Source organism: Cucurbita maxima, unplaced genomic scaffold (genome assembly GCF_002738345.1).
Source record: "Cucurbita maxima cultivar Rimu unplaced genomic scaffold, Cmax_1.0 Cma_Scf00012, whole genome shotgun sequence".
NCBI classification, from domain to species: domain Eukaryota; kingdom Viridiplantae; phylum Streptophyta; class Magnoliopsida; order Cucurbitales; family Cucurbitaceae; genus Cucurbita; species Cucurbita maxima.
This window is the reverse complement of record NW_019272028.1, coordinates 1,961,489-1,988,854: the sequence shown is the minus strand read 5'-3', so window position 1 is coordinate 1,988,854 and position 27,366 is coordinate 1,961,489. Positions and strand designations below refer to the sequence as shown.

General features: G+C 37.7%; 6 protein-coding genes and 1 long non-coding RNA gene across 9 annotated transcripts; 6 read left to right on the top strand and 1 right to left on the bottom strand.

Annotated features, from left to right (window-relative positions):
• Positions 1-303: 303 nt before the first annotated feature.
• LOC111487303 (psbP-like protein 1, chloroplastic) lies at positions 304-3,509 on the bottom strand. The gene is made up of 8 exons (XM_023134679.1): positions 3,290-3,509; positions 3,090-3,195; positions 2,060-2,140; positions 1,823-1,905; positions 1,572-1,694; positions 1,419-1,490; positions 657-753; positions 304-583 (listed from the first exon to the last, which is right to left on the bottom strand). Exons 1-8 carry the CDS (start codon positions 3,350-3,352, stop codon positions 480-482), a joined length of 729 nt encoding a protein of 242 aa, XP_022990447.1. The 5' UTR covers positions 3,353-3,509; the 3' UTR covers positions 304-479.
• Positions 3,510-8,319: 4,810 nt separating this feature from the next.
• LOC111487360 lies at positions 8,320-8,765 on the top strand. Of its 3 annotated transcripts, none has more exons than XR_002719048.1 (2): positions 8,320-8,508; positions 8,595-8,765. It is a non-coding gene; the product is annotated as an uncharacterized LOC111487360 (long non-coding RNA). The 3 variants fall into 3 exon arrangements; XR_002719047.1 differs by having other exon boundaries at positions 8,588-8,765; XR_002719049.1 differs by having other exon boundaries at positions 8,585-8,765.
• Positions 8,766-11,767: 3,002 nt separating this feature from the next.
• LOC111487343 lies at positions 11,768-13,103 on the top strand. The gene is made up of 3 exons (XM_023134735.1): positions 11,768-11,875; positions 11,949-12,054; positions 12,538-13,103. The coding sequence occupies exons 1-3, from the start codon at positions 11,840-11,842 to the stop codon at positions 12,684-12,686; spliced, it is 291 nt and encodes a 96-aa protein (XP_022990503.1). The 5' UTR covers positions 11,768-11,839; the 3' UTR covers positions 12,687-13,103.
• A 1,167-nt stretch (positions 13,104-14,270) lies between these two features.
• On the top strand, positions 14,271-17,993 carry LOC111487197. Its single transcript, XM_023134500.1, has 4 exons — positions 14,271-14,694; positions 15,365-16,653; positions 16,862-17,015; positions 17,095-17,993. Exons 2-4 carry the CDS (start codon positions 15,475-15,477, stop codon positions 17,724-17,726), a joined length of 1,965 nt encoding a protein of 654 aa, XP_022990268.1. The 5' UTR covers positions 14,271-14,694; positions 15,365-15,474; the 3' UTR covers positions 17,727-17,993.
• Positions 17,994-19,260: 1,267 nt separating this feature from the next.
• Positions 19,261-20,717, top strand: LOC111487277 (dirigent protein 10). The gene has a single exon (XM_023134642.1). It carries the CDS (start codon positions 19,649-19,651, stop codon positions 20,603-20,605), a length of 957 nt encoding a protein of 318 aa, XP_022990410.1. The 5' UTR covers positions 19,261-19,648; the 3' UTR covers positions 20,606-20,717.
• A 377-nt stretch (positions 20,718-21,094) lies between these two features.
• Positions 21,095-22,308, top strand: LOC111487336 (60S ribosomal protein L35-like). The gene is made up of 4 exons (XM_023134720.1): positions 21,095-21,208; positions 21,333-21,468; positions 21,564-21,720; positions 22,069-22,308. The coding sequence occupies exons 1-4, from the start codon at positions 21,205-21,207 to the stop codon at positions 22,141-22,143; spliced, it is 372 nt and encodes a 123-aa protein (XP_022990488.1). The 5' UTR covers positions 21,095-21,204; the 3' UTR covers positions 22,144-22,308.
• Positions 22,309-23,441: 1,133 nt separating this feature from the next.
• On the top strand, positions 23,442-26,643 carry LOC111487209 (ankyrin repeat-containing protein ITN1-like). Its single transcript, XM_023134522.1, has 4 exons — positions 23,442-23,652; positions 23,786-24,295; positions 24,404-24,813; positions 25,679-26,643. Exons 1-4 carry the CDS (start codon positions 23,631-23,633, stop codon positions 26,507-26,509), a joined length of 1,773 nt encoding a protein of 590 aa, XP_022990290.1. The 5' UTR covers positions 23,442-23,630; the 3' UTR covers positions 26,510-26,643.
• The last annotated feature ends 723 nt before the right edge of the window (positions 26,644-27,366 follow it).

The following is a 27,366-nucleotide window of genomic DNA, read 5'->3' as shown; positions in this document are numbered from 1 at the left end:
ATATCTATTTCTAAGACTTAATAATTTTGTTTAATCTATAAACTAGAAAAAACACTTCCTTATAAAAAAAGGAATTGATATATGATGAAAGATGTGAAAAAAAAAATGGAAGGATTAGATTGAGAATTTGAAAATTTTGTTTGAGAATAGGAAAAAATGATGTGATTATGCACATTAAAAAAAGAAGATAATTTAAGAAATAAATAATTTTACCAACATGTTTGATGGCTAAGATTCTTCTACAATTGCTTCTAAGTTTTGACCCTACAAACAAAAGCAATCCAAACGGACCCAAAAAGTATATGACTAAGATGAAACCTTGTGGTGTTATTGCATTCTTTGCATTCTTTTAAGTATACATCCGACAATACAAGGCAAATTGCAATCTCTCTTAAGCTCACTCCTCCCCAATCTAAAGAATTAAAGCACAAAGGGTGTGGAAACGTTACTCAAGTTTAGTTCTAAACAACCTGAGAGAATCAAACGTTTGAAATTGTGAAGGAATCAACAACTGTGCGCAATTTATCTTTCATTTTCTCCCACCTCCTCTCATTTGCTCCGGTCGTCAAAGTGTAGAATTTTCCTGCCAAATATAATTTGTTGGATAGGCCTAATAAGATTAAACTTGGAAAAATAAGTGTAATTAAGTTCCATACCGTTGGAAACAGCAATTGTGCTCAGAGCATGGCGACTGTAGTTTGGAGCTTGAGCTACAAACTCAAATGTGTAGTATGCTTTCCCATCAACTTCATGCTGCATCATTCATCAACACAGACCAATGAGTATATAGAAGAAGGTTCACATGGACTTGCTCTCGAACGTTAAAACAAGTTAAGAAGTACTTATTGGTAGTTCTATCAGGCTAAACTACACATGGGGAGCTATCTTGAAGCAACATGCACTAAAATGTACTCTAGATCCTGTTTTCTTCAGAAAAATAAGGTCAGATGGCCAAGAAGAAGTGACAAGCTACTTCATTCGAGTGGGTTCTGTAGTGTCATGTGTTTGGAATGAAAGGGAAGAACTGATGAACTTCACTTCACAGATTACAATTGATTTTAATTTTGGATGTATTTTTCATTTTAGATGATTGATTTACGGTGTTGCCAAGAAAATATGTGGAAAAATATTGTGAAGAAACTTTCCACCATAGTGTTTGAGTGATGCAGTCAGATCCCACATTGGTTGGAGAGGGAAACGAAGCATTCTTTATAAAGGTGTAGAAACCTCTTCCCAGTAGACGCATTTTAAAACCTTGAGGGGAAGCTCAGTTCAAGAAGGACAATATCTGCTAGCAGTGGGCTAGGACCGTTACAGATGAGCATCAGATTTAAGGGGTAAGTACCTTAATGCTACTATTTACTTCACTTCATAGAAACTAGTATGACAATATCTGAGATGAGTATAGATAGCCAAACCTCTGATGCTTCGATTAACTTCGTTTTTTGATTGGAAGGAGCTAGAACCTTCTTTATCAAAGTTTCTGCAACCTGAACCATACGATACTGACTGAAGTTAGCTACAAGTTTAAACAACAATTTATTGCATTATTCTAACATTTTAAAGCTAACCTGTTGAGGGGGACCAAAATCTCGAATATCTTCTTTGCTGGTTGGTATCAGATTGACACTGACACTTTCTAACGGTTCAATTACATCTTTGAACACCTTATCTTGACCATCAATGACTACTTCCTGCTCACTCCTCGAGTGAAAAAGGACTTAGAACCGTGCATCTTTTGCCAAGTAGTTAAATTTAAATTGGACTGTGTGTGCAGAAGTACGGGAGTGAAGGAAATAGAAAACTGAACTATAAAGAGTACCTGCCACCCAAATGGATAAAGGAATGAGTAACCATCTGTCTTGTCAGTAACTGACAGAAACCCTTTCTTTGATTCTGCAGCAACTGAGCAATATCAAGCGGGTACTCTTAGGATATCATCATCCTTCAATTTGAAAGAAATAAATACAGTGCAAGCTAGAGGTGCTAATTTTAGAATAAAACTTCTTGAAAGAGAAATATAAGATATCAGTAAGTAAATAGGAGTGATGAATCTTACATGACATGGAATTCATGTCTGCAAGAGAAATCCAAGTGATAAAGGAACTGCCAGCTAGTAGCTGGCGTCTCCCAAGCCTATCTGCCAAAAAACAGAGCAACTATTGAACAATGAAATTCTTTAATAGAGCAAGAATGCAGTGAGATCATCCACGGGAAGAGATTCAAAGGCAGTATAAAAAATTCCTGAATTGTGTAAGAAAATGCTTGAATACTGATAAAACTATACAAGCCAGACAATACCATTTGAGTGTACATGGTAAGCTAGCAAAACGAAAATCCATAATAGCCCATCATGACTCGAGTTTCTGGTCATGAAAAGGAGGAGACTCATATTTAACCCCTCGGTTCACACAACAAATTTAATACGGCCCATTAATCATAAATGAATATTCATGAATCGTAATGCTATGGTACCTACAAGTTATGGGGATTAGGAGTGAAACTGAGTAAACTTTTTGGTCTTTTAAGTTTTTCTGTTGTTGAAAATTTTATTTAGATTCCATGTCTTTTGAATTGGACTATTATACAAAATGGTATCAGAGCGAAATACCAATCGGTGTGCTAGTGAGGACGCTAAACCTCCAAGGGGGTGGATTGTGAGATCCCACATCGGTTGAAGGGGGAACATCTTCATAAGGGTCTAAAAACCTCTCCCTACTAGTTTTAGAACCGTGAAGCTTCTAATGAGCCAAAATGGACAATATCTACTAGCAGGCTTATGCTGTTACGAAAACTATGTCCTCTAAGAGGATTTGCTTAGTACATGTCTCACTTCGTTTTAATTTCCATTTCATTTACTACTTTGCAATGTGGTTTCTTTCTATTACTTCAATATATCAGTATGGAGATGGCAGTGAGTCATGTTTTCTAACAGATGATTAAGAGTTATCAAACCTTCTACACTCTATTTGCTTCCGCCAAATCATCTTGATTCATAACACAGTCAACATCTAAAAGTTAAATGCCGGTATAAGAAACACCCTAATTCAAGTAACAACCAATTTTCCATCTCAATTCGCTAAACTAACCTTCGGAACTGCAGGCTTGACCATTACTGGAAGATCCGTGTGCTTGCTCGGCCCGGACAAGAAACGAAATCCCCGCTCTGCAGCAAACAAATCTTCCACGGAGTCTCTGTAAGCAACAAAACAATACCGATCGATAATTAGAATACGGATCGGCATAAAACAAAAACCAAAATCGAGAAGATTCGGAAGGAATTATACACCTGAGGAAGAGAACTGACGAAGAAGGACTTATGGATAGAGGGGGAGCAATGCAGAGAAGCCATTGAAGGTGGTTTGGTTGTGAATCGTGTGCTTCGTTGAATGTGAGATGACCTTATCTTTTGGTTCTGTTCTTGGATTTCCTATCCGTTGTGTTCGCGGGTTCGCTCAGCCACATTTCTCGCGTCGGCCCCTCACCCGTTTTTCTGCCTTTTTCTCTCTCTTCAATTTATACCTCTCCCAAAAAATGATAAGATTTTTTGAGTAAATACATAAAGCTGAATTAAAAAAAATAAAAAAACATATTCATATTCTTCCCAAAACCCTAATTTGACCTAATATTCTTACAATATTGTTTCAATGGGCATTCGATGGACGGCCAAAGATTGAATGAAATATTGACATGGGTTTCTTTCAAATCCTTTTTCGGTCTTTTTTCATTGAAATTGATCTTGTATACGCTAATTAGAGCATCCAAACAAACCAGTAGAGGCAGTTGTGGCAGAGACAACAGCAAAAACACTAGTCTCTGTTGGTCACCCTATTAGCAGGGAAGCAGCATAGGTGTAAGGGACTTACTAGGGTTTAGATACCAATTCGAAGAGCATTCGTTTACCTCTCCTTAAGGGTTGAGAGCTGCCAGTCCTAGAGGTACCACACTAACAACGACATTCCAACTTAATACGGATCCCTAACAGTTTTCTACGAGAGCTAATTGAAGGTTTTGATAGGTTAAACATGATTCAAAGTATTCAAAGTTTTGAATTTTGTAACAGAGTGAGAAAACAATAATAAAACATTTGTAGTTTCGATCTTTTATATCTTTTGTTATCTCTTTCAATATTCAAAAGAAAGGTATAACGACCCTCGTCTTCGTCTTCCCTCCTTAATTTTTATTCATCTCCTACGTTTTTTTAGTTCATTAGTTGGTTTCCGACCATATTGAATAATGATGTTTTCCAAATGACAAACCCTCAATACATTCAAACATCAAAAGATGCAATGAACTTTTAAAAAAAGATTGGAAAGGATGTGACTTATCAATCAAGACAAAGATTTTGATTCTACGAGAAATTATGATCCAAATGAGTAGCTAAGGTCGGAGATGAAGCAATAGTGCTCAAAGATTTTTTTTTTATTTATTTTTGGTTGAAAATGAACTATCAATGAACATATGAACTTAACACTGGAAGATATGAATAGTGGAGGGAAGGAGATGAATAATGATGAAAGAACGAAGAAGACGATGGAGCTGTTAGGATCGCTCAACAATGCACACATTCTATCAAAATGAACACAAAGAACAAGGGAGAAAAAACAAAGAGAAAATTTAAGGAGTAATATTGGTGTAAGTAATCGGGTGTATATAAAGATTTAAGCACCTATATATAATCTATCAATATCTTTCCCAAATATCTGCACGAGGCTACATCTCCATCTTTACTGTAAATAGACATGACGAGGCCCCATCTTTACTGTAAATAAACACGACGAGGCTCCATCTTTACTGTAAATAGACACGACGGGGCTCCATCCATATTCGTTGTAAATAGACAGGCTCCATCTTCACTGTAAATAGACAAGGCTCCATAAACATACAGGCTCCATGTTTAACTGTAAATAGGCATCAGACTCCGATTTTCATTTTGGAAATTATAAAGGGAGAATCGTAGTTCTTATCATAAGCTAGGCTAGACATGTTCTTAACTACGGCTTTAGCTATATCTTTGAGTAAACTTAACTCAATCTCCCTTCAAGTTCATGCACAATTGATACCCAAATCTTAAACCTTAACAACTCCGAACATCAACATGCCCATACCCTCAAAACCAAAGAATTCACGGTCGGTATACCACATTCAAACATCGAAAGATACAATGAACTTTTAAAAAAAAGATCGAAAGCATGTGACTTAAATCAAGACAAAGATTTTGAATCTACAGTTGATAAATTACGATCCAAATGAGTAACTAAGGTCGGAGATGAAGCAATAGTGCTCAAAGTTTTTTTTTTTTTTTTTTTTTTTTTTTTTTGGGTTGAAAATGAACTATCAATGAACATATGAACTTATCAAAGAGGACAAAGGTTTTGAATCTTCAAGAACTTTACAAGCAGTGGTGCTCAGAGACATGAATTATGCACGGGGAGCTAATGAGATGAATAGTGATGAAAGAACGAAGAAGACGTCAATTTACTAAATATAGCCAGAATTACATATAATTTATTCTATCAAATATTTACCAAATATGTATCATATATAGCAAATATATCTCTACCATATTTTAATGTAGATATGCATCAGGCTCTGCTCAGTATCGAGCTATGGGAGTGTTTGTGGTTACACGTTAATTTGGAAATTATAAAGGGAGGACAATTTTGGAATTTGAGTTGGAATACCAAATGCTAAAACAGAAGTTGAATCTCTCATGTTTAAGCATAGAGAGGTGAAAAAGGTGGTAAACAACCAAGTATTGAATGTGTTGCTTGTTTCTAAACCTACAAGAAATCTGGGTGTTTTGTTGTAATGGGTTTCTTTAAAGGAAACTTGGACGACCATTTCTTGGTTAGCAAAATGAATATGGTTAGAAAACCCTACCGGAGATATCAAGTGTCCAACACCTACAATATCGTCGGCCTGTCGGAGACTTCGACATGACAGCCTTGTCCTGTGTCGTGGTCTGTTCTCTAATATGTTTTTCTCTTTTTCCGATGTTGACAAGACTGTTTTTTTAATATGGGGACCCTTTTGTGCACGCCAAAGTTTATTTTATAAGCTTTTTTGGGGTTGCAATGAGAATTGTTATGCTATTTTATAAGCTTTCTGCACTGATTTCAGCTAGTTGGTCGATGAAACACCATCCTTAAAGCTATGCATTTAGCTCAAAGAAAGACTGGTTTGACAAATTTGAAAGTTCATTGCATATTTCAAACAGATTCTATACATGGCTTCTTCTTTAGTCTTGACCATTGTTTTGAACCCAAACCCTAATTTTTAATTCTAAGGTCAAATACAATGGTTAAGTTGTCGGATTTAGGGTATGCGATCTCACATTAGGTGAATAAATAAGGGAACAAAACATTTTTTATAACGGTGTCAAAACCTTTCTTTAGTAGACGTGTTTTAAGAACTTTGAGAAAAAGCTCAGAAGAGAAAACCCAAAGAGAACATTTTTGTTAACAATGGTCTTGGGTCGTTACAAATGGTATTAGAGCTAGTCACCGTCAGTGTACTAGCGAGGGCACTGACCCCTAAGGGAGGTGGGTTGTGAGATCCCTGATTGGATAGGGGAACGAAACATTTTTTAGAAGGGTGTGGAAATCTCTTTCTAGTAGACTAGTTTTAAAAACTTTAAGGGGAAGCCCGAAAGGGAAATCCCACAAAGAACAATATCTGCTAGTGATGGTCTTAGACTGTTACAAATGGTTTCAGAGTCAGACATCGGTTAGTGTACCAGCAAGGACATTGGCACCCAAGAGAGGTGGATTGTGAGATCCCACGTGAATTAGAGAGGGAAACGAAGCATTCTTTATAAAGATGTGGAAACCTTTCTCTAATAGACACGTTTTAAAATTGTGAGACTTACTGCGATATGTAACGAATCAAAGCAGACAATTTTTGCTAGCAGTAGACTTGAACGGATACATGTGCTAATATCAACTGTGCTTGTAGGTTATGCCAAGCTCTACAATGGAAGGCTTGCCGACAGCCTCATCACCCTCAACCTTGTTCTGTATGTGGAACTGCAAAGAGCTTGAAAATTCCAAGTCTACTACGTTTTCATTGTAAACTCCTTGAACGAACGATCACTAATGGCCTCATCTTCCTCGTCCCTGCCCTTATTTGAAGGACTAAACCCTGCAAGCATAAACTTTCTTGCTGCTCTCTATATGATTGTGATATCCCACATTGGTTGGGAGGAGAACTAAACACCCTTTAGAAACTTTTTCTTAGTAGACGCGTAATGAGGAAACCTATAAGGGAAAGCCCAAAAACCTTGAAGGAAACTGCAGAAGAAAAAGCTCGAAGAGTACAGTATCTAGATGAACATCGATTCCACTGTGTAACTCTAAAAGACTCGTTTTACCGTATCTAGATGGTGCGCACTTCTTTTGATCATTCTAGGATTTAAGAGAGAAGAGTGCACGAACACCCTCTTCAAACATGCAAATATTTCACCCGTCATCACGTCAATCAATAGTCCTTTCTTATTTTAATCAAACCCTTAAACGGTACAATTGAGTCGAGCTCAAACCCTTTACATATTTTGCAATGTCAACCGAGTTAGAGAAGGAAAACAAGAAATTCCCTAAAATCTAAGCCTACCATGAAAACGATCTTACCTATAAGTTTCCTTCTTCCTTACTTAAAGAATCTATAATCAAAACAAAACAGGTAATGGGATGTTGCTTATTTCAGTGTCCAATGCCTCGTGCAACATCGGGAAAGCTTTCTTGTCTTGTTGTTATTGCAATCAAAGCAATGAAGAAAGCTTCATATTGCTTGGGAAATCATCAACTTTTTCTGGGTAACTCAAAGGCGACTTTCTTTTCTGTCACGGGTCCATACTACCCCTATTTTAAAAATTAATATTGTAACTTTTTCTGGGATAAAAAAACAGTTATGTCTGAAATTTAAATGTCGTTTAGAAATGTTTATAAAATGTTAAAGGTTTAATATCGTTTGAAAGTATTTTTAAAATAGAGATTAACCCTTTTCATTAAAAACTTCAAATATATATATATTTTGGAATAAAATGCAAAATTGAAAGTTAATTGAAAATGTTTGATTAATCAATCGGAAATTATTTTATTTATAATTAAATAAATTATAAGGATATGAACTATATATGAAAAGATATTAGGATAAGAATGACAAATATCTAGATATTTACTAAAAATAAAATATCAAATATGATATATAAATAAATTATAATTTATTACTAAATATAGTAATAAACCCTAATAATAAATAAGATAGGGAATGATGCTGTCGAATAAATTATTTATTAAAAAAAAAAAAAACCGACCTAGATGCTGTCGAATCGTCCAGGTTTGCTTCCGACCTCTATTTATGGTGTTTTTTTGCAGTATAAATGAGATGAAATTGTTTGGATTCGATTGTGTCTTGCTTTGCCACTTGGTGGGAGGTTTCTCTATCTATTTTGTGGCTTTTAAGGAGAACCCAAGATCAGTGTTTTGCTGCAAAATGTTTTGAAAAAAGGTTGAATTTCTTCTTTATATTTGTTTTTGATTTCTGGGTTTTTTTATTTTTATTTTTAATTGAGATATGTAATCAGTAGCCTGTAGGGAGATTAATGATTTCGTTTTGAGGAACCTAGAAATCACGGGAAGACAAAGTCGAACATCACCAAATGCTCGATATGATACATCGGGGAAGCCTTTACTATATCCTCGTTGATCTCGAACACCAACTTATTCTCATCCTTGATACCTTTTTATGAACGACTTACAACTAAACTTTTCTGAGAAGAATGTGATGAATTGAAGTGAAAATCACTTATTCACCTTATCCTTCCTTGTCGTCGTAAGCTCGATTTGATACATTGGGAAACCTTCATTATGTCCTCGTCGATCTCGAACACCAACTTGTTCTCATCCCTGATACCCTTTTTCTGAATGACTTACCTCTAAACTTTTCTTAGAAGAATGTGATGAACGAAGTTGAGAAGCAGCTCATTATCAGACAATCAGTTATTCACAAACCTTGTGTGTGGCTAATAGCTATTCTATTTTTCTCCTGCTCTCACTACTGCCTAGTATCGTTGTTGCTCGTGTTTAGTCTATAAACGTTCTTGCTAGTGCTCTAGTTATATCTCTCAATTTTCTCTCTACTCTCGTTCTCAATTTGCAACTTACTATATTCAATCGGGTAAACTCAACTCAATCTTCCATCAAGTTCATGCACAATGGACACCAAACCCTAGACCTTAATAAAATCCAAACATCAACATTGCCCACACCCTCAAAACCAAAGACAACACATTCAAATATCCAAAGATATAGTCAAATTAAAAGGGTGTGATCTTATCAAGGAGGACAAAGATGTTGAATCTCGAAGTGATATGGACTTGAGAGATATAGTCAAATTCATAGTCCATACATGTTGAATCTCGAAGCGTTTCGATAAGTGGAGCAACTATGGTCCAATTGAGCAACCGGGTCCTAGATTTTATGATTGAAGATATGAACTATGAACGGTGAAGCGAAGGAGATGAATAATGATGAAAGAGCGAAGAAGACGATGACGACAACGACAACGCGTTTGCCGTTCGAGGACAATTCTGACATTTTGCAGGATGGCGAGTCAGAAATTGAACCTCATTCATTATTAACCTTAGAGAACTGAAAAAGCTGGTAAATAACCAAGTAATCATGTATAGAATCTCATGCTTTAATGTGTATCTTTTCTTCTTTAAACACGAGTATATTTAAAGGAAAGCATGGACGACCAACCAAATGAAGTTGGTTCCATGCTTTAAGTGTCCAAGAGGTATAATATCGATTGCCTGTCGAATGACTTCGACATTGCAGGCTTGTCTAGTGTCGTGGTCTGTTTTGTAGTATGTTTTTTTTTTTCTCTTTTTCCGATGTTGACAATACTGACTTTTGAGTTTGGGGACCGTTTAGTGCACTGCCAACCTGTATTTTACAAGGTTTTCAAGCTATTCTACTCACTTGTTCGACTGTTAGGAATCAAAATTCCTGTTGTTTTTTATGTAATTTTTGTTGTTTTGTGATTGTTTGATTCTGTTCGCATGTTTTTTTTTTTTAAGGTTCCAATGAGTATTCTTAGATACTCAAGAACATCAAGTTTATGATTTTCCTAGTTGTTTCTATGAGTTTCTGGGCATGATTTAAGCTAATTGGTTAATGACTGATTTGACAACTTTGAAAGTTCATTGCATAGTTCAACCAGACCCTAATTTTGTGTCTAAAAAGTTTAAAACTTTTGTGTTGTTCATTTGATTATCAGATGCAAAACCCTAATTTTAATCCTAAAATTAAAATACAATGGTCAAATTTCGAAACCCTAATTTTCTTTTCTCGAAAATAGTAGAATAATAATAATAATAATCATTTTTATTTAAAAAAATACAATTTTCGGAGAAAATAATTGATAGAGACCGTTTTTTTTTCCGGAAAAGTTAACGACAAAGTAGAGATGGTTTGATAATTTATTGAAAATATAGGGACTAAAATGATATTCCTTCGTAATTTCTTTATTCGAGTGAAAAGGGTATTATTAACTTTCTGCTTCTGAGATCCCTTTGTCTTCTCCATTGATATGCATATTGTGAATAAGAACAAGTGGGCTGTGAGTATTATGAGTTGATATCATCTTTACCTTCATTTTTAGTTTCTGATGGTCTATGAACAATTGTAAATTTAGTTACTGACAGTCTTAGCAGGACGTGCGGATGGCAGCTGCGCTTCTGCATCGTCTTGCTGGTGTTTCTAAGGGGTTATGCTAAGTGTTACCATCGCACTTTTCTTGACAACAGATTTAGCGTTTGTGCGGTATTCACTTTCAACACTGAGCGAGTCAAGCTAACTTAGAATTGCATCGCTACGATTCTCAAGCCTTTGACCTCTACGTGAGAATAAGATTTTAGAAAATGGGTCAGAGAGGTTTTGAAAAAGAGTTTGAAAACAAGGTTGAGAGACATTGAAAACCATGTTATGACTACAAGAAAAAAAAAAGGCAACACAATGACTTAAATAACATATAACTTTCTGGTTAGTGAGAATTTGACAACTAGTCGTATCTCTTTAGAGTACATTTTGAGGCGATTTACGTCTAACAAGCCTAAATGTTAGTACATTTTGGAGCATTTCATGTTTACCAAGCATAGGCATGATTCTGCTGAAACGTCGTACACTTAGAAAATACAAGAAAGAAATTATACAACATGAAAGCAGTAAAAGAAAGCAAGACAGAAGTTTTGGCATGTAATGGGAATGCAATCATAAACAACACGCCTTGAACAAGCATAACCGTGACACCAAGCTCAACAATGGAGGCTTGCGGATAGCCTCATCACCCACAAGCTTGAAAAGTTCCAAAAGTCTAGTAAGGGGTTTGAGTGAGTTCATCATCTTACACTTCCGTCATTTGGAAAGATCAAATGGCATCCATGTCAGCTAGTAAAGGTCAGTGCGGGGCGATGTGGCAGGGATAACAACGAATCGGAACATGCCACGAAACGTTGAGTAGTCATTCTTGTTCTTTGGAAGGATTTGGAAACAGTGATGAGAGTAGGCAAAGGACTGGTTTTGGCTGCCCTGTTGAAGTATGACACCTAGTTACTGGAGGCAACTCCCTTGTCTTCTTGGAGGATTCCTCTTTAGGGTTTGGACCCCACACACGTGGGTTCAATACAAAGAAACTCTCCTTCACGAATCTCCTCTAATCCCTTCGCAACCAATGATCCTTAATCCCTCACGTGGGACTCCTGGCCCCACCTCCCTCTTCCCTGCCCTTATTTAAGGACCTCACCCTTCAAAACCAGATCACTTACAAGCATCAACTCATGGCAGATTCTTCTTCTGCTTCATACATACATATGGTACTTCCTTCTTTTCATTATACCACCTAAATCCGCTCTATTTGCATCACTGATACTCGCTCCTTCGATGCAGGTGCAACACTTGATCGAGAAGTGTTTAATCTTTCGCATGACCAAAGAAGAGTGTATGGACGCTCTCTCCAAACATGCGAATATTTCACCCGTCATCACGTCAACAGGTAGTAGTAGTAGTCTTTCATTGTTTTAATCAAACCCTTGAACCGTATGATTGAGTCAAGCTCAAACTGTGATGTCCCACATTGGTTGGGGAGGAGAACAAAACTCTCTTTATAAGAGTGTGGAAATCTTCCCTTAGTAGACGTGTTTTAAAGTCTTGAGGGGAAACCCAAAAGGAAAAGCCTAAAAAGGACAATATCTCCTAGCGGTGGGTCCGAAGGATGCTGGGTCTCAAAAGAGGTGGATTTTTTTTGGGGGGGGGGGGGTCCCACATCGATTGGAGAAAGGAATGAGTGCTAGGGATGTCCCACGTTGGTTGGAGAGAAGAACAAAACATTTTTTTATAAGGGTGTGGAAACCTTCCCCTAGCAGATGCGTTTTAAAGCCTTGAGGGGAAGCCCGAAAAGAAAAGTCCAAAGAGGACAATATCGGTTAACAGTAGTCTCGAATTATTACACAAACGCTCTACTTTACGTGTTATGCAGTGTGGACCGAGTTAGAGAAGGAAAACAAGGAATTCTTCGAGGCGTATGCAAAAACTCAAAGCAATAAGGATAGCATGTCGGAAGAAGAGACGAACCAAATGATCCAAAGGATGATCTTGGATTCCTCTAAAGGGGACCCTAAAAACTAAGCCTAACAATCCAACAAAATCCACATAGAGAATATGTTTGAGGTCCCCATTCAACAATATCATACGGAAATGAGCACGGAGGATTTCATTTGGCCCCTTTGTTGGTGTAAATTGTTGTGTTTTTTTTCTTAACCAATCATCTTTTGCCATGTCAGCATATGTTTACGTGAAGATATTACGTGGAACATACCCATTGGATGATGGATGTTGCTTATCTCCACGTTCTATGCATAGTTCTTTCTTGTCTTCTTATTATTGTAATCAAAGCAATAAAGAAAGCACATATTGATGTGGGGGACTACATGGAAGTTGGCCTTTTCTTGGTCTAAGTCTTCACCTTTTTCTATGCAAAAGGCGATGTTTATGGCTTTCTTTTCATCACGGGTTCATAATCTATACACCCATTTACGTATCTCATTTGAATTTTCCTTTCTAGTGTTTCAAAAGTTGTAATATTATCTCTAACCTTTTATAAACGTGCCAAAATTATTCCTTAAAATTGAAAAATGCTTATAACGTTGGACGAAGAATAGATATGTTTAAATGACGTTCTTTTAAACTTAACTCAGACATCATAGTTATTAGATTGTTCCAATTATGCCACTCATTAGAATAAAAATAGTTTTTAAAAGATCATTTAAAAAATAAGGGTAATATTGTAATTTTAACCCTAAACCCTAATGGGAGGTTAATTTTAACTATGGTTAAATCCACAAGACTTTTCGTTTATTTATTTATTTTATTTTAAAAATCAATCTTTTAATCCCTTGAAATTTAATCAATTACGCTAATGCTTTAATTAATGATTAAATATGTACGTTAATTTTATAATAAATATGTATTACAACTAAATAACTTGCTATTTTATATAATAATGTTGATTTAATATATAATTTTTATACCGTTTAATTTTTAATATTCAATCTACAATATTATCTTTATTTATAAAAATTACGAAAATATATCTTAGTGTATTATTTTCAGAAGGGCTGTTGCATGTGGATAGAATTATTTAAAAATAATAATACAATAATAAATAAATAAATAGAAATTTCATACTATGTTCAATGAAAATTATTTATTCCATGATATTATATATATTCATAAAAACTATTGGGCTCTTAAAAAAAAATACGTTCCCGTATTTCGTTCTATCGTATACATTACAATTAAATTTTTTATTTTTCTATTTTAATTATCATAATACATATTGAAATACGTCTTATATAATTGCGTGCTTAAATAAAATAATAAATAACGTAAGAATATTATAATGAATAAGACAAGATAAGGAGTGTATTAGGTGCTGTCTTAATAATTAAAAGGAATAAATTATTTATACAAATAAAATAAAACATAAAAGAAAGGCTGCCCTAATTTAGGTCAAAATTTATTCATGATGAGGCATATCAATTCCAATTATTAATTATGGGGATAATTTCTAGTGAGTGAGTGCGCGTGCAAATTGAGGAGTGAGTGCGCGTGCGAAAATTGAGGAGTGGAAATATCAAAACTAAAAATTTGATTTTTTCACGTATTTTTATGAAATGAATTGTGGGCGACTATGGTGCAGTTGCAGACAAGGTTACTGCCTTATGTTGGCGCGTAATTTTCTGAATACGACAATGGGGAAAAGGGTAAGAAGATACCCAAATCATATGCATCAAATCTCCTAGACTTTCATTTTCTCAGCCATTTTCTCGCCCGACGCGCCTCTTTCGTTCCCTTTGCTACCAGTATCGTGTAGCGATGGGAAAGATCGATTACCCATCTTCCAGATTTGTGCTCCCCGACATCTATCTGTGTTTGACCTGGAATTGTTTGGATTCGATTGCGTTTTGCTTTGCCACTTGGTCGGTGTGTCCGGTTTTTGTTCTTATCAGCTAAGTTTGGAAGTGGGTTCGAGTTGATCTAGTGGTGGCTCTTATGAGAGGGGGATTTCGGATGATCTGGAGGTTTCTTTAGCTGTTTCGAATTAGCGTTTTTCTGCAAAAGGTTCTGAAAAAAGGTTGAGTTTCTTCTTTAGATCTTTGTGTTTGATTTCTGGATTTGTTTTCTCTGTTTTTTGGTACTATTTATACCATATTCAATGATTAAGCTTCTGGGTTTGTGCTGTTTTTTGTGTTTATTAATCGAGTGGGCTGTGGTTCTTATGGCGTTTCAATGATTTTGTTCTGTTGTTGTCTCTTGGAATTTGTGGGTTAACGTAAGACTGTTTTGAGAGCTTATACTCAAAGTGGACAATATCGTACAATTGTAGAGAGTAGTGATGTCTAGTATGGTGTTAGAGTTATGCCTTTAACTTAATTATGTCAATAGAATTCTCAAATGTCGAACAAATGGTGTACTTTGTTTGAGAACTTTAGAGAAGGAGTCGAACCTCGATTAAGGGGAGGCTGTTCGAGGGTTCCATAAGCCTCAGAAGAGGCTCTATAGTGTACTTTGTTCGAGAGGAGGATTGTTGGGAGGGAGTCCAAAACAAAGCCACGAGAGCTTATACTCGAAGTAGACAATATCATACCATTGTGGAGGGTCATGATTCCTAACATACGTATATTGATGCCTTCAACTATGAATTAGAAGTTCGTTGAGAAACCGTCCTTGATACCGTTTTTCTTTCTTATATTTTCCATGAAACACTTCTAAAGCTCATTAAACTGTCTTGTTACCTTATTCAGGAAGCAAGGAGGGAAGACAAAAGTAAGCTTTTGTAATTGACACGTTTATATACTTCACTTGAGGTCAGGGCTTGTCTACCTTAAAGTTTGGTCGGTAGAGTTTCTCCAAGATGGAGTCTACACAGTGTTCAGCTAGTGTTCTTGAAGCATTGATGGGCTTTGATGAGCTGCAATCCGAGCACCGTGCTTCGGGGCGTTCTCGAGGTCTTTCCGAGCGTTATTTACAAAGGGTTGCTTCCATTGGAGGAACCCAAAAGAAGAAATCCCCCTCTAGATGTCAGCCATTTAGGATGACCATAGAAGAGCCACCAGAAGTCTTTTCGATACGCAACGTTTTATGGGAACGGGAGCACTTTTCGATACGCAATTTCATGAACGAAAAGCACTTTTCAACAGATGAGATTATACCGACGTCAAAGGATTTTCATGACTTACCGGAGGCTGTAGATTCTATGGACATCTCACCAAGACATACTAGAACAAAAGATAATACGTTCAACCATGTCGAAAATGGACCGAACCTGTCAAAGCCACTTAACAATGCACATAGAAAAGATGAATACAAGCGTTCCTGCTTCATTTCGGTTGAGTCGTACAAGGGCGGAGAATCCAGGGAGAAAGTAATAGAAGAACAAAGGAAGAATGGAAATTTGATGCTAGCTAAACAAGGTAGGAACATGAATGAAATGTTTATACTCCCTCATTATGCAACTTTTCCCAGTGATTTGAATTGCAAGCCAGTCGAGTACGATTTCCCGAAGCGTATTTGTTTGAATAAGGATCATTTGCATTCTGGCAGTCCGTTGTGCTTGAGCTGCAAGGATAGAAGATTCGATCGACTCAGTAAAAAACCCCACAGATCGAGACTCGATTCTGCTTATACAGTGATTGCAAGATCTAGAATCAGGAGCAGGTACGAGGCGCTTCGAAATACATGGTTCTTAAAGCCTGAAGGTCTCGGTACTTGGCTTCAATACAAGCCGTTGAATACGAGATCCAATAAAAAGAATGCTTCCGAACCCTCTTCGAAATTAAGCTCTAAAAAGTTGAGGATTTTTCCTTGCCCTGATTCAGTGAGCGATCATGTCGACAACGATGGCTGTATCGTTGGTAATGATCTGAAGACCCGAGTTGAGAAAAATGGCCTTTGTGATCAGCATTCTGTAAACTTGCTATCATCAAACAGCAATCTGGCCATAGAGCAACCTTCATTGTCCAGCATTGTTCCGGAGACTGACGGTCATTCATCTACCATCTCGTGCCGTGCGACGTGTACCTCTATCCAACAGGTTCCATATTGCCTTCATTAGAACTTTGCACGAAGTAGAATGTACCAATGTTACTTTTGGCTAGTTGGGGGCGGTTTTTTACTAAATTATGCGACGCACGGTTAGGCTGAACGATACTAGCCTTCATTCCAAGTGAATGGAGGACGGTTAACTTTGACCGAACTAGTTAACTTTTTCGTTTAAAAAGTTCACTTTCAATGAATTGCAGGATGGTCTTTCGTTCGATCGTTACGATAGCAAAGAGCTAGATTCTATTGTGAGGTTGGAGGAGTTTTATCAACCTAGCCCAGTTTCGGTCCTTGAACGACATTTTAAAGAAGAAACATTTTCGAGTTTCGAGTCCTCGGGCATTAACAGTAGAGGTGAGCTATCTTATGACTATATTATGATTTCAAGTTCTAAAAGCTCTCTCCTTCCTCATCTAACTTATTGTGGCTGTAGAACTTGAACTTCTGATGTGGGACTCCCCGGGAACTAACTCAGACGAACATGAATTGTTCGTATCGAGTGAGGAGGATGGTGGAGAAGGATCGATATGCAATTCTGATGAAATTTATGATATAATGAGCACGTTCAAGTTCAAAGATAGTCGGGATTTTTCATACCTAGTCGATGTCATAAGCGAGGCAGGCTTGCATCATAGGAACCTAGAGAAGGGTTGTGTTTTGTGGCATGATCAGGAACGTTATGTCATTAGCCCCTCGGTCTTCGAGGCGTTAGAGAAGAAGTTCGGGGAACAAGTTTCTTGGAGGAGATCAGAAAGAAAGCTTCTCTTTGACCGAATAAATTCCGGGTTAGCTGAACTCTTTCAGTCGTTTGTTGGTGTGCCCGAATGGGCAAAGCCTGTATCGAGAAGGTTTCGGCCATTGCTCGACCAGGAAATGGTCGAGGACAAACTATGGACCCTTCTCGATAGCCAAGAAAAGGAAGGGAACAAAGATTTAGTCGATAAACAGTTCGGGAAGGAGATCGGGTGGATAGATCTCGAAGATGAGATTGGTTCTATTTGTAGGGAACTAGAGGGATTGCTGATCGTTGAGCTTGTTGCAGAGGTTGGTAGCAGCATCATATGATTTTGAATGGTATGATATATAGTTTTCATAGACGAACATTATAGCATACAAAAACAGAGAATTGTTTCTTTTCTTTTCCTTTTTTAAAGAAAAGGTGAGTCATATATTTGTGTATAGGAAACAGTTTTGATCTTGTTTCAAGTGTTTGATGAGGATGTATTCTTTGATTCATGAGTGGAACCAGGGTTCATTGTTGTTAAGTGTGACAGATTGATATCATTTTTATACATCAAAGCCTTTTGTGATGCCAACTGTGGCGGATTGAGTTATATGTTTGTGTGTATGTAACGACACAAGCCCATCGTTAGAAGATATTGTCCTCTTTGGGTGGACCTTTTGAGCTTTCCCTTAAGGTTTTTAAAACGCGTCTGCTAGAGAGAGGTTTCCATACCCTTATAAAAAATATTTTGTTCTCCTCCTTAATTGGTTTCCATACCCTTATAAAAAAATATTTTGTTCTCCTCCTTAATTGATGTAGGATCTCACAATCCACCATCTTTCAGGACCCAACGTCTTTGATAACACACCGCCTTGTGATCCTCCCCAACCGATGTGGAATCTCACAATCCATCTCCCTCCTGGGCCTTGCGTCCTTGCTGGCATACTGCCTCGTGTCTACCTGAATCTTCCCCAACCGATGTGAGATCTCACAATCCACTCTCTTTTGGAATCCAGCTTCCTCCTTGCTGACACACCACCTCGTGTCCACCCCCCTTTAGGGCTCAGCCTTCTCGCTGATACATCGCCCGACGTCGGGCTCTGATACTATTTGTAACGGCCCAAGCCCACCATTAGTAGATATTGTCATCTTTGGGCTTTCCCTTTCGGGCTTCCCCTCAAGGTTTTTTGTCCACCCCCTTCAGGGCTCAGCCTCCTCGCTGATACATCACTCGGTGTCGGGCCTCAAGGTTTTTTGTCCACCCCCTTCAGGGCTCAGCCTCCTCGCTGATACATCACTCGGTGTCGGGCTCCAAGGTTTTTTGTCCACCCCCTTCAGGGCTCAGCCTCCTCGCTGATACATCACTCGGTGTCGGGCTCTGATACCATTTGTAACGGCCCAAGCCCACCACTAGTAGATATTGTCATCTTTGAGCTTTCTCTTTCGGGCTTCCTCTCAAGGTTTTTTGTCCACCCCCTTCAGGGCTCAGCCTCCTCGCTGATACATCACTCGGTGTCGGGCTCTGATACCATTTGTAACGGCCCAAGCCCACCACTAGTAGATATTGTCATCTTTGAGCTTTCTCTTTCGGGCTTCCTCTCAAGGTTTTTTGTCCACCCCCTTCAGGGCTCAGCCTCCTCGCTGATACATCACTCGGTGTCGGGCTCTGATACCATTTGTAACGGCCCAAGCCCACCACTAGTAGATATTGTCATCTTTGAGCTTTCCTTTCGAGCTTCCTCTCAAGGTTTTTTGTCCACCCCCTTCGGGGCTCAGCCTTCTCATTGATACATCACTCGGTGTCGGGCTCTGATACCATTTGTAACGGCTCAAGCCCACCGCTATTAGATATCGTCCTTTTTGGGCTTTCCCTTTCGGGCTTCCCCTCAAGGTTTTTAAAACGCGTCTGCTAGAGAAAGATTTTCACACGCTTATAAAGAATGCTTCGTTCTCCTCCCGAACCGAGGTGGGATCCCACCATAGAAACCTTCGTGTTCTTGTTGGTGTTTCGGAAGTTGAGCCAATCCTCTTGACCGATCTTTAATTTTCAGGCTGTTTCTGGTATGCTTTCTGATAAACTATTGAAACCTAAACCAATACACCATTGAACATAGAGTTATTCACCAACTCCATGCCAGCCACTTCCATTTCCTTCCAGCCTGATCTCTAATATATATAATTAGCTCGCACAGATTACCCTCAACCCCATCATCAAGATTACCAAGAACACAAGTTCTATTAGCTCTTCCTTCAGCTTCCTCTCATGGAGTCTTGCAGAGTTCTCTGCTTCCCTATTAAGGATATAGCCTGCCTTCTTCTGCTATGCTTGATGTGTTTATCTGTTAACTCGGCCAGACTTCTTGACGAGCAGCCACAGGTTCCGGTGGGTACTCCGCTTGGATCCAACGTTGTCGGGACGCCTGTTGGCAATCTGGGCCAACCTAGTTTGGGTGGGACGCCGGTTGGTAATCCAGGGCTAGGAGCTACTACACCTTCAGCAACTCTAGCTAGTCCGGGCGGGATTGAAGCTGATCATGTCTTAACCTTCTTCATGCATGACATCCTTGGCGGTTCAAACCCGACAGCTCGGGCGGTTACTGGGGCGGTTAACAATCCCGCTCTCAATGGCCAGCTTCCCTTTGCCAAACCCAATGGAGCAGTTTTATCAGTTGGCAATGGTGTCCCCCAGAGTAATGGAAACAGTGGTCTGATTAACAACAACAACCTCCCCTTTCTGGTTGGCCTAGGCGGAGCTACATCACCATTGTTGCAAAACAATGGCGGCGGCGGGAACAACTTCAATGGCGGGTTTAGCTTTCCATCTGTTAATGCTGGACAGCTCCCATCTGGAGTATCGATACAGCAGCTCATGTTCGGCACCATGACGGTGATCGACGATGAGCTCACGGAAGGACACGAGCTCAACTCTGGCTTGATTGGAAAAGCACAAGGATTCTATGTTGTGAGCTCGGAGGATGGAAACAGTCAAACATTGGCATTCACAACCATGTTTCAGAGCGGCCATTACATCGATAGCTTAAGCTTCTTCGGAGTTCATCGGACCGCCGTGTCGGAGTCGCACTTGGCCATCATGGGAGGCACCGGAAAATATGTAAATGCAAAGGGATATGCCAATGTGAAGACTCTTCCAGGCGCCAACCAGCAGCAAACTGATGGAGTAGAGACTTTGCTGCAATTCACTGTTTACATCAGCTACTAAAAGTACTGTCGTTTTATCATTGATCCTTGAATTGATAATATGTTTTAGCTCATCTGTTTGTTTATGAATTTCTTGTTTGAAATGAAAGCTTATGAATCAAATATTTTATATTCTCTTATTTTTTCCGTGTTTTTAATCCAAAATTAAAGATCGTCTTGTACCATTTTTTATATTTAAAAAAAAATTAAAATTATGTTTGTAATATTAAAATTTGAATTTTTAGAAATTATATTTAACATTATATTATATATTTGTTTATGAAATTAGTGAGAAATTATATTAAAAAATAAAAATTATAAATTGAAAAATTAATATAAAAAATGGAGTTTTTTTTTTTTCGCAAAATAAATGGAAATTATCGCGAGATACAAACGAAGCCCAAAACTAATTGGGCCGGATTAATTGATTGGGCTAACACGACCCTTATTTTGAGGCCCAAAAGGGTAAATTAGGCAATTCGAAAGATTATAATATCACAAACTCTTTCTTGTTCCCAAAAGCCCTAGTCTTCTCAGTAGCAGCTCTTTTCACCGGGTTTCATCTTCTCTTCCTAGGGTTTCGCCGCGGGCGGCGCAGAGTCGAAGAGGACGCTAGAAGAAATGGGTTAGTTCTAAAGAAATCTTATCATTGTTGAAATTAGACGTTCTCGATTCAGATTCTGGCTCTCTTGTTTCTTGAGGAAAACGATGGAGTTTATGTTGTTGAATTTGATGTTTTTGGTTTGTAGCGAGGATCAAGGTTCACGAGTTGAGGCATAAATCGAAGGCGGATCTGTTGACACAGCTTAAAGATCTTAAGGCGGAGCTTTCTCTGCTTCGAGTTGCCAAAGTCACTGGCGGAGCCCCAAACAAGCTATCCAAGATGTGATTTCCTTTTCCTCGAGACTGTTTTTTCGTTTTTTCCGCAATGCATATCATTGTGTTGTTGAATCTGTTGTTCTTTGTGGTTGATTTTGCAGCAAGGTGGTAAGATTATCGATCGCTCAAGTTTTGACAGTAATTTCACAGAAGCAGAAAGCAGCATTGAGGGAAGCTTACAAGAAGAAGAAGCTTTTGCCTCTCGATCTGCGTCCAAAGAAGACCAGAGCCATTCGTAGAAGGCTCACCAAGCACCAGGTAACTCTTCGTCTTTATCATGTTTCCTTCCTTTCCTCCAACTCTTTTTGTCTCCAAGTATGGATTATGTTTATGAGCAATCTCCATTGCAAAAAGTAGTGCAAAACTAGTTGCCTGCGATTTGGTTTTTCAAGATAGATTTAGATGAGGGATAGTAAATCATAATCGAATTTAGCTTTAGATGCAAATGCTGTGGAACATATCCATGATAGATAATGGCTTTGTTAGTTTTACAACCTTGATTCCTCTTCTACTCACTTTCAGTGCTGTTAGCTGGTTGGTAGTCCATTTCTTTCGCTTTAATTTGGTTTCGATCATTTTATTGAGTGAATCCAATTTCTTATGCAGGCATCTCTGGTAACTGAGCGACAGAAGAAAAAGGAGATGTACTATCCATTGAGGAAATATGCTATTAAGGTGTAGTAGTATTGTCTTGTGTTCTTGTGGACAAGTTTTGTCTCGTGTTCTTGATAATCTTATGTCTGATACTCTTTAATTTTCCCCCCCAAAACCGAAATGTTTGATTTTCATAGACAATTCTATATTTTTACAGATGGCGTAAGTTCAATTTCTGCTAATCCTTTCTTGGATAATCTTCAGCTTTGTTAGGCTTGTTTGAATGATTCACTTTCCTTGTCTGATAGGAAAAGATTGTAGATATCCAATCATTTTTCTTGAAATAAAGAAAAAATGGAAATATTGTCATAGCATGATTCTAACAATTCTTAAATATTAAAACAAATTATGTAAATAATTTAAGTAAATCGATCTTGTAAATTAAACCAAACTCGTTTCTTTCCAAGTTTATTAGGATCTGAAGGTCGTAGCAGCAATTTGATTTTTTTTTTTTTTTCACCACTCATTTATAATTGAAAGTTACTATAATTTTGTATTTATCATTAACTCAATAGAGAGAAAAAAAGAAAAATAATAAATTGGGAGGAATAAGTTGGAAGAAAAATCAATAATTAACTCAATCATTAACTCAATAATTTTGTATTTTGTATTTATCATTAACTCATTAACTAAAAAAGTTATTTTAGTTCAATTTCAAAATTTGTTTATTTGGTATTATTGGGAGGAATAAGTTGGAAGAAAAATAATAAATGTTGAGCAAGAGTATTTTATATTTTTTAATTGAAAATTTTGAAAGGTTAAGAATCTTTTTTTGATAATTTTGTCAAATTATTATATGGTGATAAGGAATACCCCTAATTTAAAATACACAGTTTATTGGATAAAATATATTAAGTTATAAATATAATATTTATAATTTTAAAAAATATAATTTAATATGTATAATTTTAATTGTTAGAATTAGTTTTTGTAATTTAAAAGAACTCTATAAATTGTTTTACCAAATTATAAAAATAATTTATAAGTACTTATGGCGCCATTAAAATTATATTTTATTATATTATTTTTTATTAATTATTGGGACAAAATTTTGAATTTGAGATATTAATATTCTCTCGGTCAACCAGCAACCGAATCTAATATTATTTAAGCGTCAGTTCATTCAATTGGGCTGCTATACATTTTCTTGAATTAAAGAAAACGATAATTCCACTAACCGGCAACCGGTAAAGTTTTTTGCGGCAACCACGGCAATGAATAGTACGACGAGAAACAGTGGAGTTGAAAGAAATGGACCTTTATTTTATTTTATTAAAAGAACTGAAAAGTATATATATATATATATACTTTTTTTTTTTTTTTTTGTTCTCTTCGGCATAATTTCCAAGTGCTTTCCTCTGATCTCCTTTTTCCTTGTCGATTGTATTTATCTGATTATCTTTCCGCTACTTAATCAGAAGCCATCTCTCTCACTGACTTCGCAGCCAGAATCTCCGCTATTGAAGTTTTGGAGTAGGATAATTGTTTGAGTTCTTGTTGCCTCTCGGTTGAAGATGGGCAGTTCTTCAACTCAAGGTAAAGTTAGTGTGCTATTGTGGAATTTTTGTTTGATTTTTGTGATTTGGTATTTGTTGTTTGGATTGAAATCTGTGCTGTGTATGATCTTTGGGAGGCGTGGAGTGATTTTGTTTGTTTTTTGGATTTTCAGTGGTAGTGGATGGTATTGGAGATTTAGAGAAGGGGATGTTGAGTCTATCATCAAATCGAAACCCTCTGGCTGAACTCTCGCCGACGCCGTCTCCGTCATCGACTGCGACGGCTCCGGCTCTGGTTCTATCTAATTCGGGGAAGCGGATAGACCAAGCGGGGAAGAAGAAGTACGTGAAGCAAGTAACCGGACGGCACAACGATACTGAGCTTCATCTGGCGGCGCAGCGGGGAGATCTGGCCGCCGTGAAGCAGATTCTCGATGATATTGATTCGCAGATGGTGAAAACTCTTAGTGGCGCCGATTTTGACGCGGAGGTCGCTGAGGTTCGGTCGTTAGTGGTGAACGAGGTCAACGAATTGGGGGAAACGGCTCTGTTCACTGCCGCGGAAAGAGGACACATAGAGGTCGTTAAGGAGCTACTGAAGTACTCCAATAAAGAGACTCTCACAACGAAGAACAGGTCTGCTTTCGATCCGTTGCATATTGCTGCAAGTCAAGGACACCATGGTAATAATCTCGATCTCATCTTCTGTTTGGTAACGAAAATCCTACGATTAGATCTCATATTCTCCACTTGAAAAACTGGAGATGATAATAAGCTAATTTGAATTGCAGCAATTGTCAAGGAGCTTCTTGATCATGAACCTTCTCTAAGCAAAACAATTGGACCGTCGGGTGCAACTCCACTCATTACAGCAGCAGCAAGGGGCCACACAGCCGTAGTCGAGGAATTGCTTAACAAAGATCGTAGCCTGCTAGAGATTTGTAGATCTAATGGTAAAAATGCATTGCATTTTGCTGTGCGCCCTGGCCATACTGAAATTGTAAGATTGTTGCTCAGCAAAGATCAACAGCTAGCAAGAAGAAATGACAAGAAGGGCCAAACGGCACTGCACATGGCTGTCAAAGGGCAAAGTCGTGATGTGGTGAAGTTGCTTCTTGATGCAGATCCTGCTATTGTTATGCTTCCTGATAAGTTTGGAAACACGGCGCTGCACGTCGCTACGAGGAAAAAGCGTGTGGAGGTAATTAACTTGATTGCTTTTGTGAATGTTGCCTTGTTTATCTTCATAGTTTCTGAAGACATTTTTTTAAACTCTCTGGTACCAATCTTTTGAGGGAAAATCTGGAGTACTAGCATTGAAATGAAAAGTCCTGAAATGGGATGTTTGGAAATTAGATTGTTGAAAATAAGATGCTGTGTTTAGAGTGTGCAGTGGAATACGTGATAAAGGAGGATATAATGGTTTGGTATGTTGGAATACTGGCATTGAAATGAAAAGTTTATCATTTTAGGTCCAATTGATGGAACGCTCGCCCTGACTATGACACACTAACCGAATTATATGCTATTTAAGCTATTGTGTTGCCTTTCTCACTTATAGCTTATATGCTATCTAAGCCATTGTGTTGCCTTTTTCACTTATAGCTTATATGCTATCTAAGCCATTGTGCTCCCATTCTCGCTTATAGCCTATAACATTGTTTTCAACTTTTCTTTTAATCTTGCTTTCAAACTCTCTTTCGAAAATCTCTCTGCCCCGTTTTCTAAAAATCTTCTTCTTAGGGCCAGAGGCTTGAGCCTACGTCGTCCGGCCGTAGACAATGCGATTTCGAGTTGGCTGACTCACTCGGTGCCAAGAGTGAGTACCACACAATTGCTTATAAACGGTGCAATTGTGATAGTCAACCTTTGGTTTTGAAAATTAAGTTTAGTTTATAAACACTATTTTCACTTGTGTAGTTCGTTATATTATCTACGTTTTACATCAAAATTGAAGAGAAGTTTTGAAAACTAAAAAAATAGTTTAGTTTTTCTATACTAAATATGCATCCTGTGTTCATATGGAAGGACCCTAAATTTACATCCTTTGTCTTCAAACTTTGCAGATAGTACAGGAGTTGTTGCTCCTCCCAGATACCAATGTGAATGCATTATCCAGAGACCACAAAACTGCTTTTGACATAGCGGAGGAGCTTCCTCTTTCAGAAGAGTCATCAGAAATTAAGGACTGTCTTTCTCGCTACGGTGCTGTCAGAGCCAATGAACTGAACCAACCAAGAGACGAATTGCGAAATACAGTGACTCAAATTAAGAAAGATGTTCATACCCAACTTGAACAAACCAGAAAAACAAACAAAAATGTACACAACATCTCTAAAGAGCTAAGAAAGCTGCACAGGGAAGGAATCAACAATGCAACCAATTCAGTCACCGTGGTGGCTGTCCTCTTTGCCACAGTTGCTTTTGCAGCCATCTTTACGGTACCCGGTGGCGACACGGAGCAAGGAACAGCTGTTGTCGTGGGCTCTGGTTCTTTCAAAATCTTCTTCATCTTTAACGCAATTGCGTTGTTTACGTCGTTAGCAGTTGTGGTGGTGCAGATTACATTAGTCAGAGGTGAGACGAAAGCAGAAAGACGAGTCGTGGAGATTATTAATAAACTTATGTGGCTGGCTTCTGTTTGTACTTCGGTCGCATTCATGGCATCGTCTTATATCGTGGTTGGGCGTAAATATGAATGGGCTGCAATTGTGATCACTGTGGTTGGAGGTGTGATTATGGCAGGTGTTCTTGGTACCATGACTTACTATGTTGTGAAGTCCAAGAGAAATCGGTCGATCAGGAAGAAGGAAAAGAGCGCTAGACGGAGTGGCTCAAACTCATGGCATCACTCTGACTTCTCAAATTCAGAAGTTGATCGAATTTACGCTCTATAGAAATTGGAATTTGACAAGACTTTGAAGTTGTCCGAGTTTATGGTGAAGCTCAAATGTTTGTATGTACGTATGCCTAAGCTCAATTCGCTCTTTCAATAAGACTGATATCGTACCGACACCAATTTTACATGAAAGATGCATGTTAATCCATAGCTATAAGCGTGTGGATGAAATCAAGAAAGTCAATTGGTGTCGATATGAAGGATGCATGTTAAACTATTGTCATAGGGAAGTGGATAATACCGAGAAAGTTGGTTGGTATCTTATCGATATCAATTTTACATGAAAGATGCATGTTAATCCATAACGGTAGGGGTGGACGAAATCGAGAAAGTCAATTGGCGTTGACATGATGGATGCATGTTAATTCATTGTTGTAAGGGAGTGGCCCTAATCGAGAAAGTTGGTTGGTATCTTGTGGTCACCAATTTTACATGAAGGATGCATGTTAATCCATAGTTATAGAGGAGTGGATGGAATCGAGAAAGTCAATAGATATTTCATCGATACTAATTTTACAAGAAGGATGCACGTTAATCCATAATTATAGAGGTGTGGATGAAATCGAGAAACTGAATGGATTAATTTAGGGTTTTAATATTACTAATAAAATTAATTATAGTAAAGTGAACCATTATATTTTTAATTAATTTTTTAGTTTGAAAGATTTAAAATAAATCACACTAGAATTATCCCTTAAAAAATTTACCACAAGGATTATAAATTAATAACAGTTTCAATGTTTCAGAGCCGTAAAATGATACGATAAATTAAAAATTAAAAGAAAAAGAAGAAATGAACACATTTGGAAGATTAAAAAACAAAACAAAAAAAAAAAAAAAAAAAAAAAAAAACAA

Excerpts from the sequence above, each read along its gene's own strand:
- LOC111487303 (XM_023134679.1), bottom strand. The coding sequence starts at position 3,352 with ATGGCTTCTCTGCATTGCTCCCCCTCTATCCATAAGTCCTTCTTCGTC. Across the intron at positions 2,141-3,089 it reads TCAAGCCTGCAGTTCCGAAG|ATAGGCTTGGGAGACGCCAG; the intron begins GTTAGTTTAGCG and ends GTTTTTTGGCAG. Across the intron at positions 754-1,418 it reads AGTTAATCGAAGCATCAGAG|CATGAAGTTGATGGGAAAGC; the intron begins GTTTGGCTATCT and ends TGAATGATGCAG.
- LOC111487343 (XM_023134735.1), top strand. The coding sequence starts at position 11,840 with ATGGCAGATTCTTCTTCTGCTTCATACATACATATG. Across the intron at positions 11,876-11,948 it reads CTGCTTCATACATACATATG|GTGCAACACTTGATCGAGAA; the intron begins GTACTTCCTTCT and ends CCTTCGATGCAG. Across the intron at positions 12,055-12,537 it reads ACCCGTCATCACGTCAACAG|TGTGGACCGAGTTAGAGAAG; the intron begins GTAGTAGTAGTA and ends CGTGTTATGCAG.
- LOC111487197 (XM_023134500.1), top strand. The coding sequence starts at position 15,475 with ATGGAGTCTACACAGTGTTCAGCTAGTGTTCTTGAAGCATTGATGGGC. Across the intron at positions 16,654-16,861 it reads CGTGTACCTCTATCCAACAG|GATGGTCTTTCGTTCGATCG; the intron begins GTTCCATATTGC and ends AATGAATTGCAG. Across the intron at positions 17,016-17,094 it reads CTCGGGCATTAACAGTAGAG|AACTTGAACTTCTGATGTGG; the intron begins GTGAGCTATCTT and ends TTGTGGCTGTAG.
- LOC111487277 (XM_023134642.1), top strand. The coding sequence starts at position 19,649 with ATGGAGTCTTGCAGAGTTCTCTGCTTCCCTATTAAGGATATAGCCTGC.
- LOC111487336 (XM_023134720.1), top strand. Across the intron at positions 21,469-21,563 it reads CCAAACAAGCTATCCAAGAT|CAAGGTGGTAAGATTATCGA; the intron begins GTGATTTCCTTT and ends TTGATTTTGCAG. Across the intron at positions 21,721-22,068 it reads GAAGGCTCACCAAGCACCAG|GCATCTCTGGTAACTGAGCG; the intron begins GTAACTCTTCGT and ends TTTCTTATGCAG.
- LOC111487209 (XM_023134522.1), top strand. The coding sequence starts at position 23,631 with ATGGGCAGTTCTTCAACTCAAG. Across the intron at positions 24,296-24,403 it reads TGCAAGTCAAGGACACCATG|CAATTGTCAAGGAGCTTCTT; the intron begins GTAATAATCTCG and ends TTTGAATTGCAG. Across the intron at positions 24,814-25,678 it reads CGAGGAAAAAGCGTGTGGAG|ATAGTACAGGAGTTGTTGCT; the intron begins GTAATTAACTTG and ends CAAACTTTGCAG.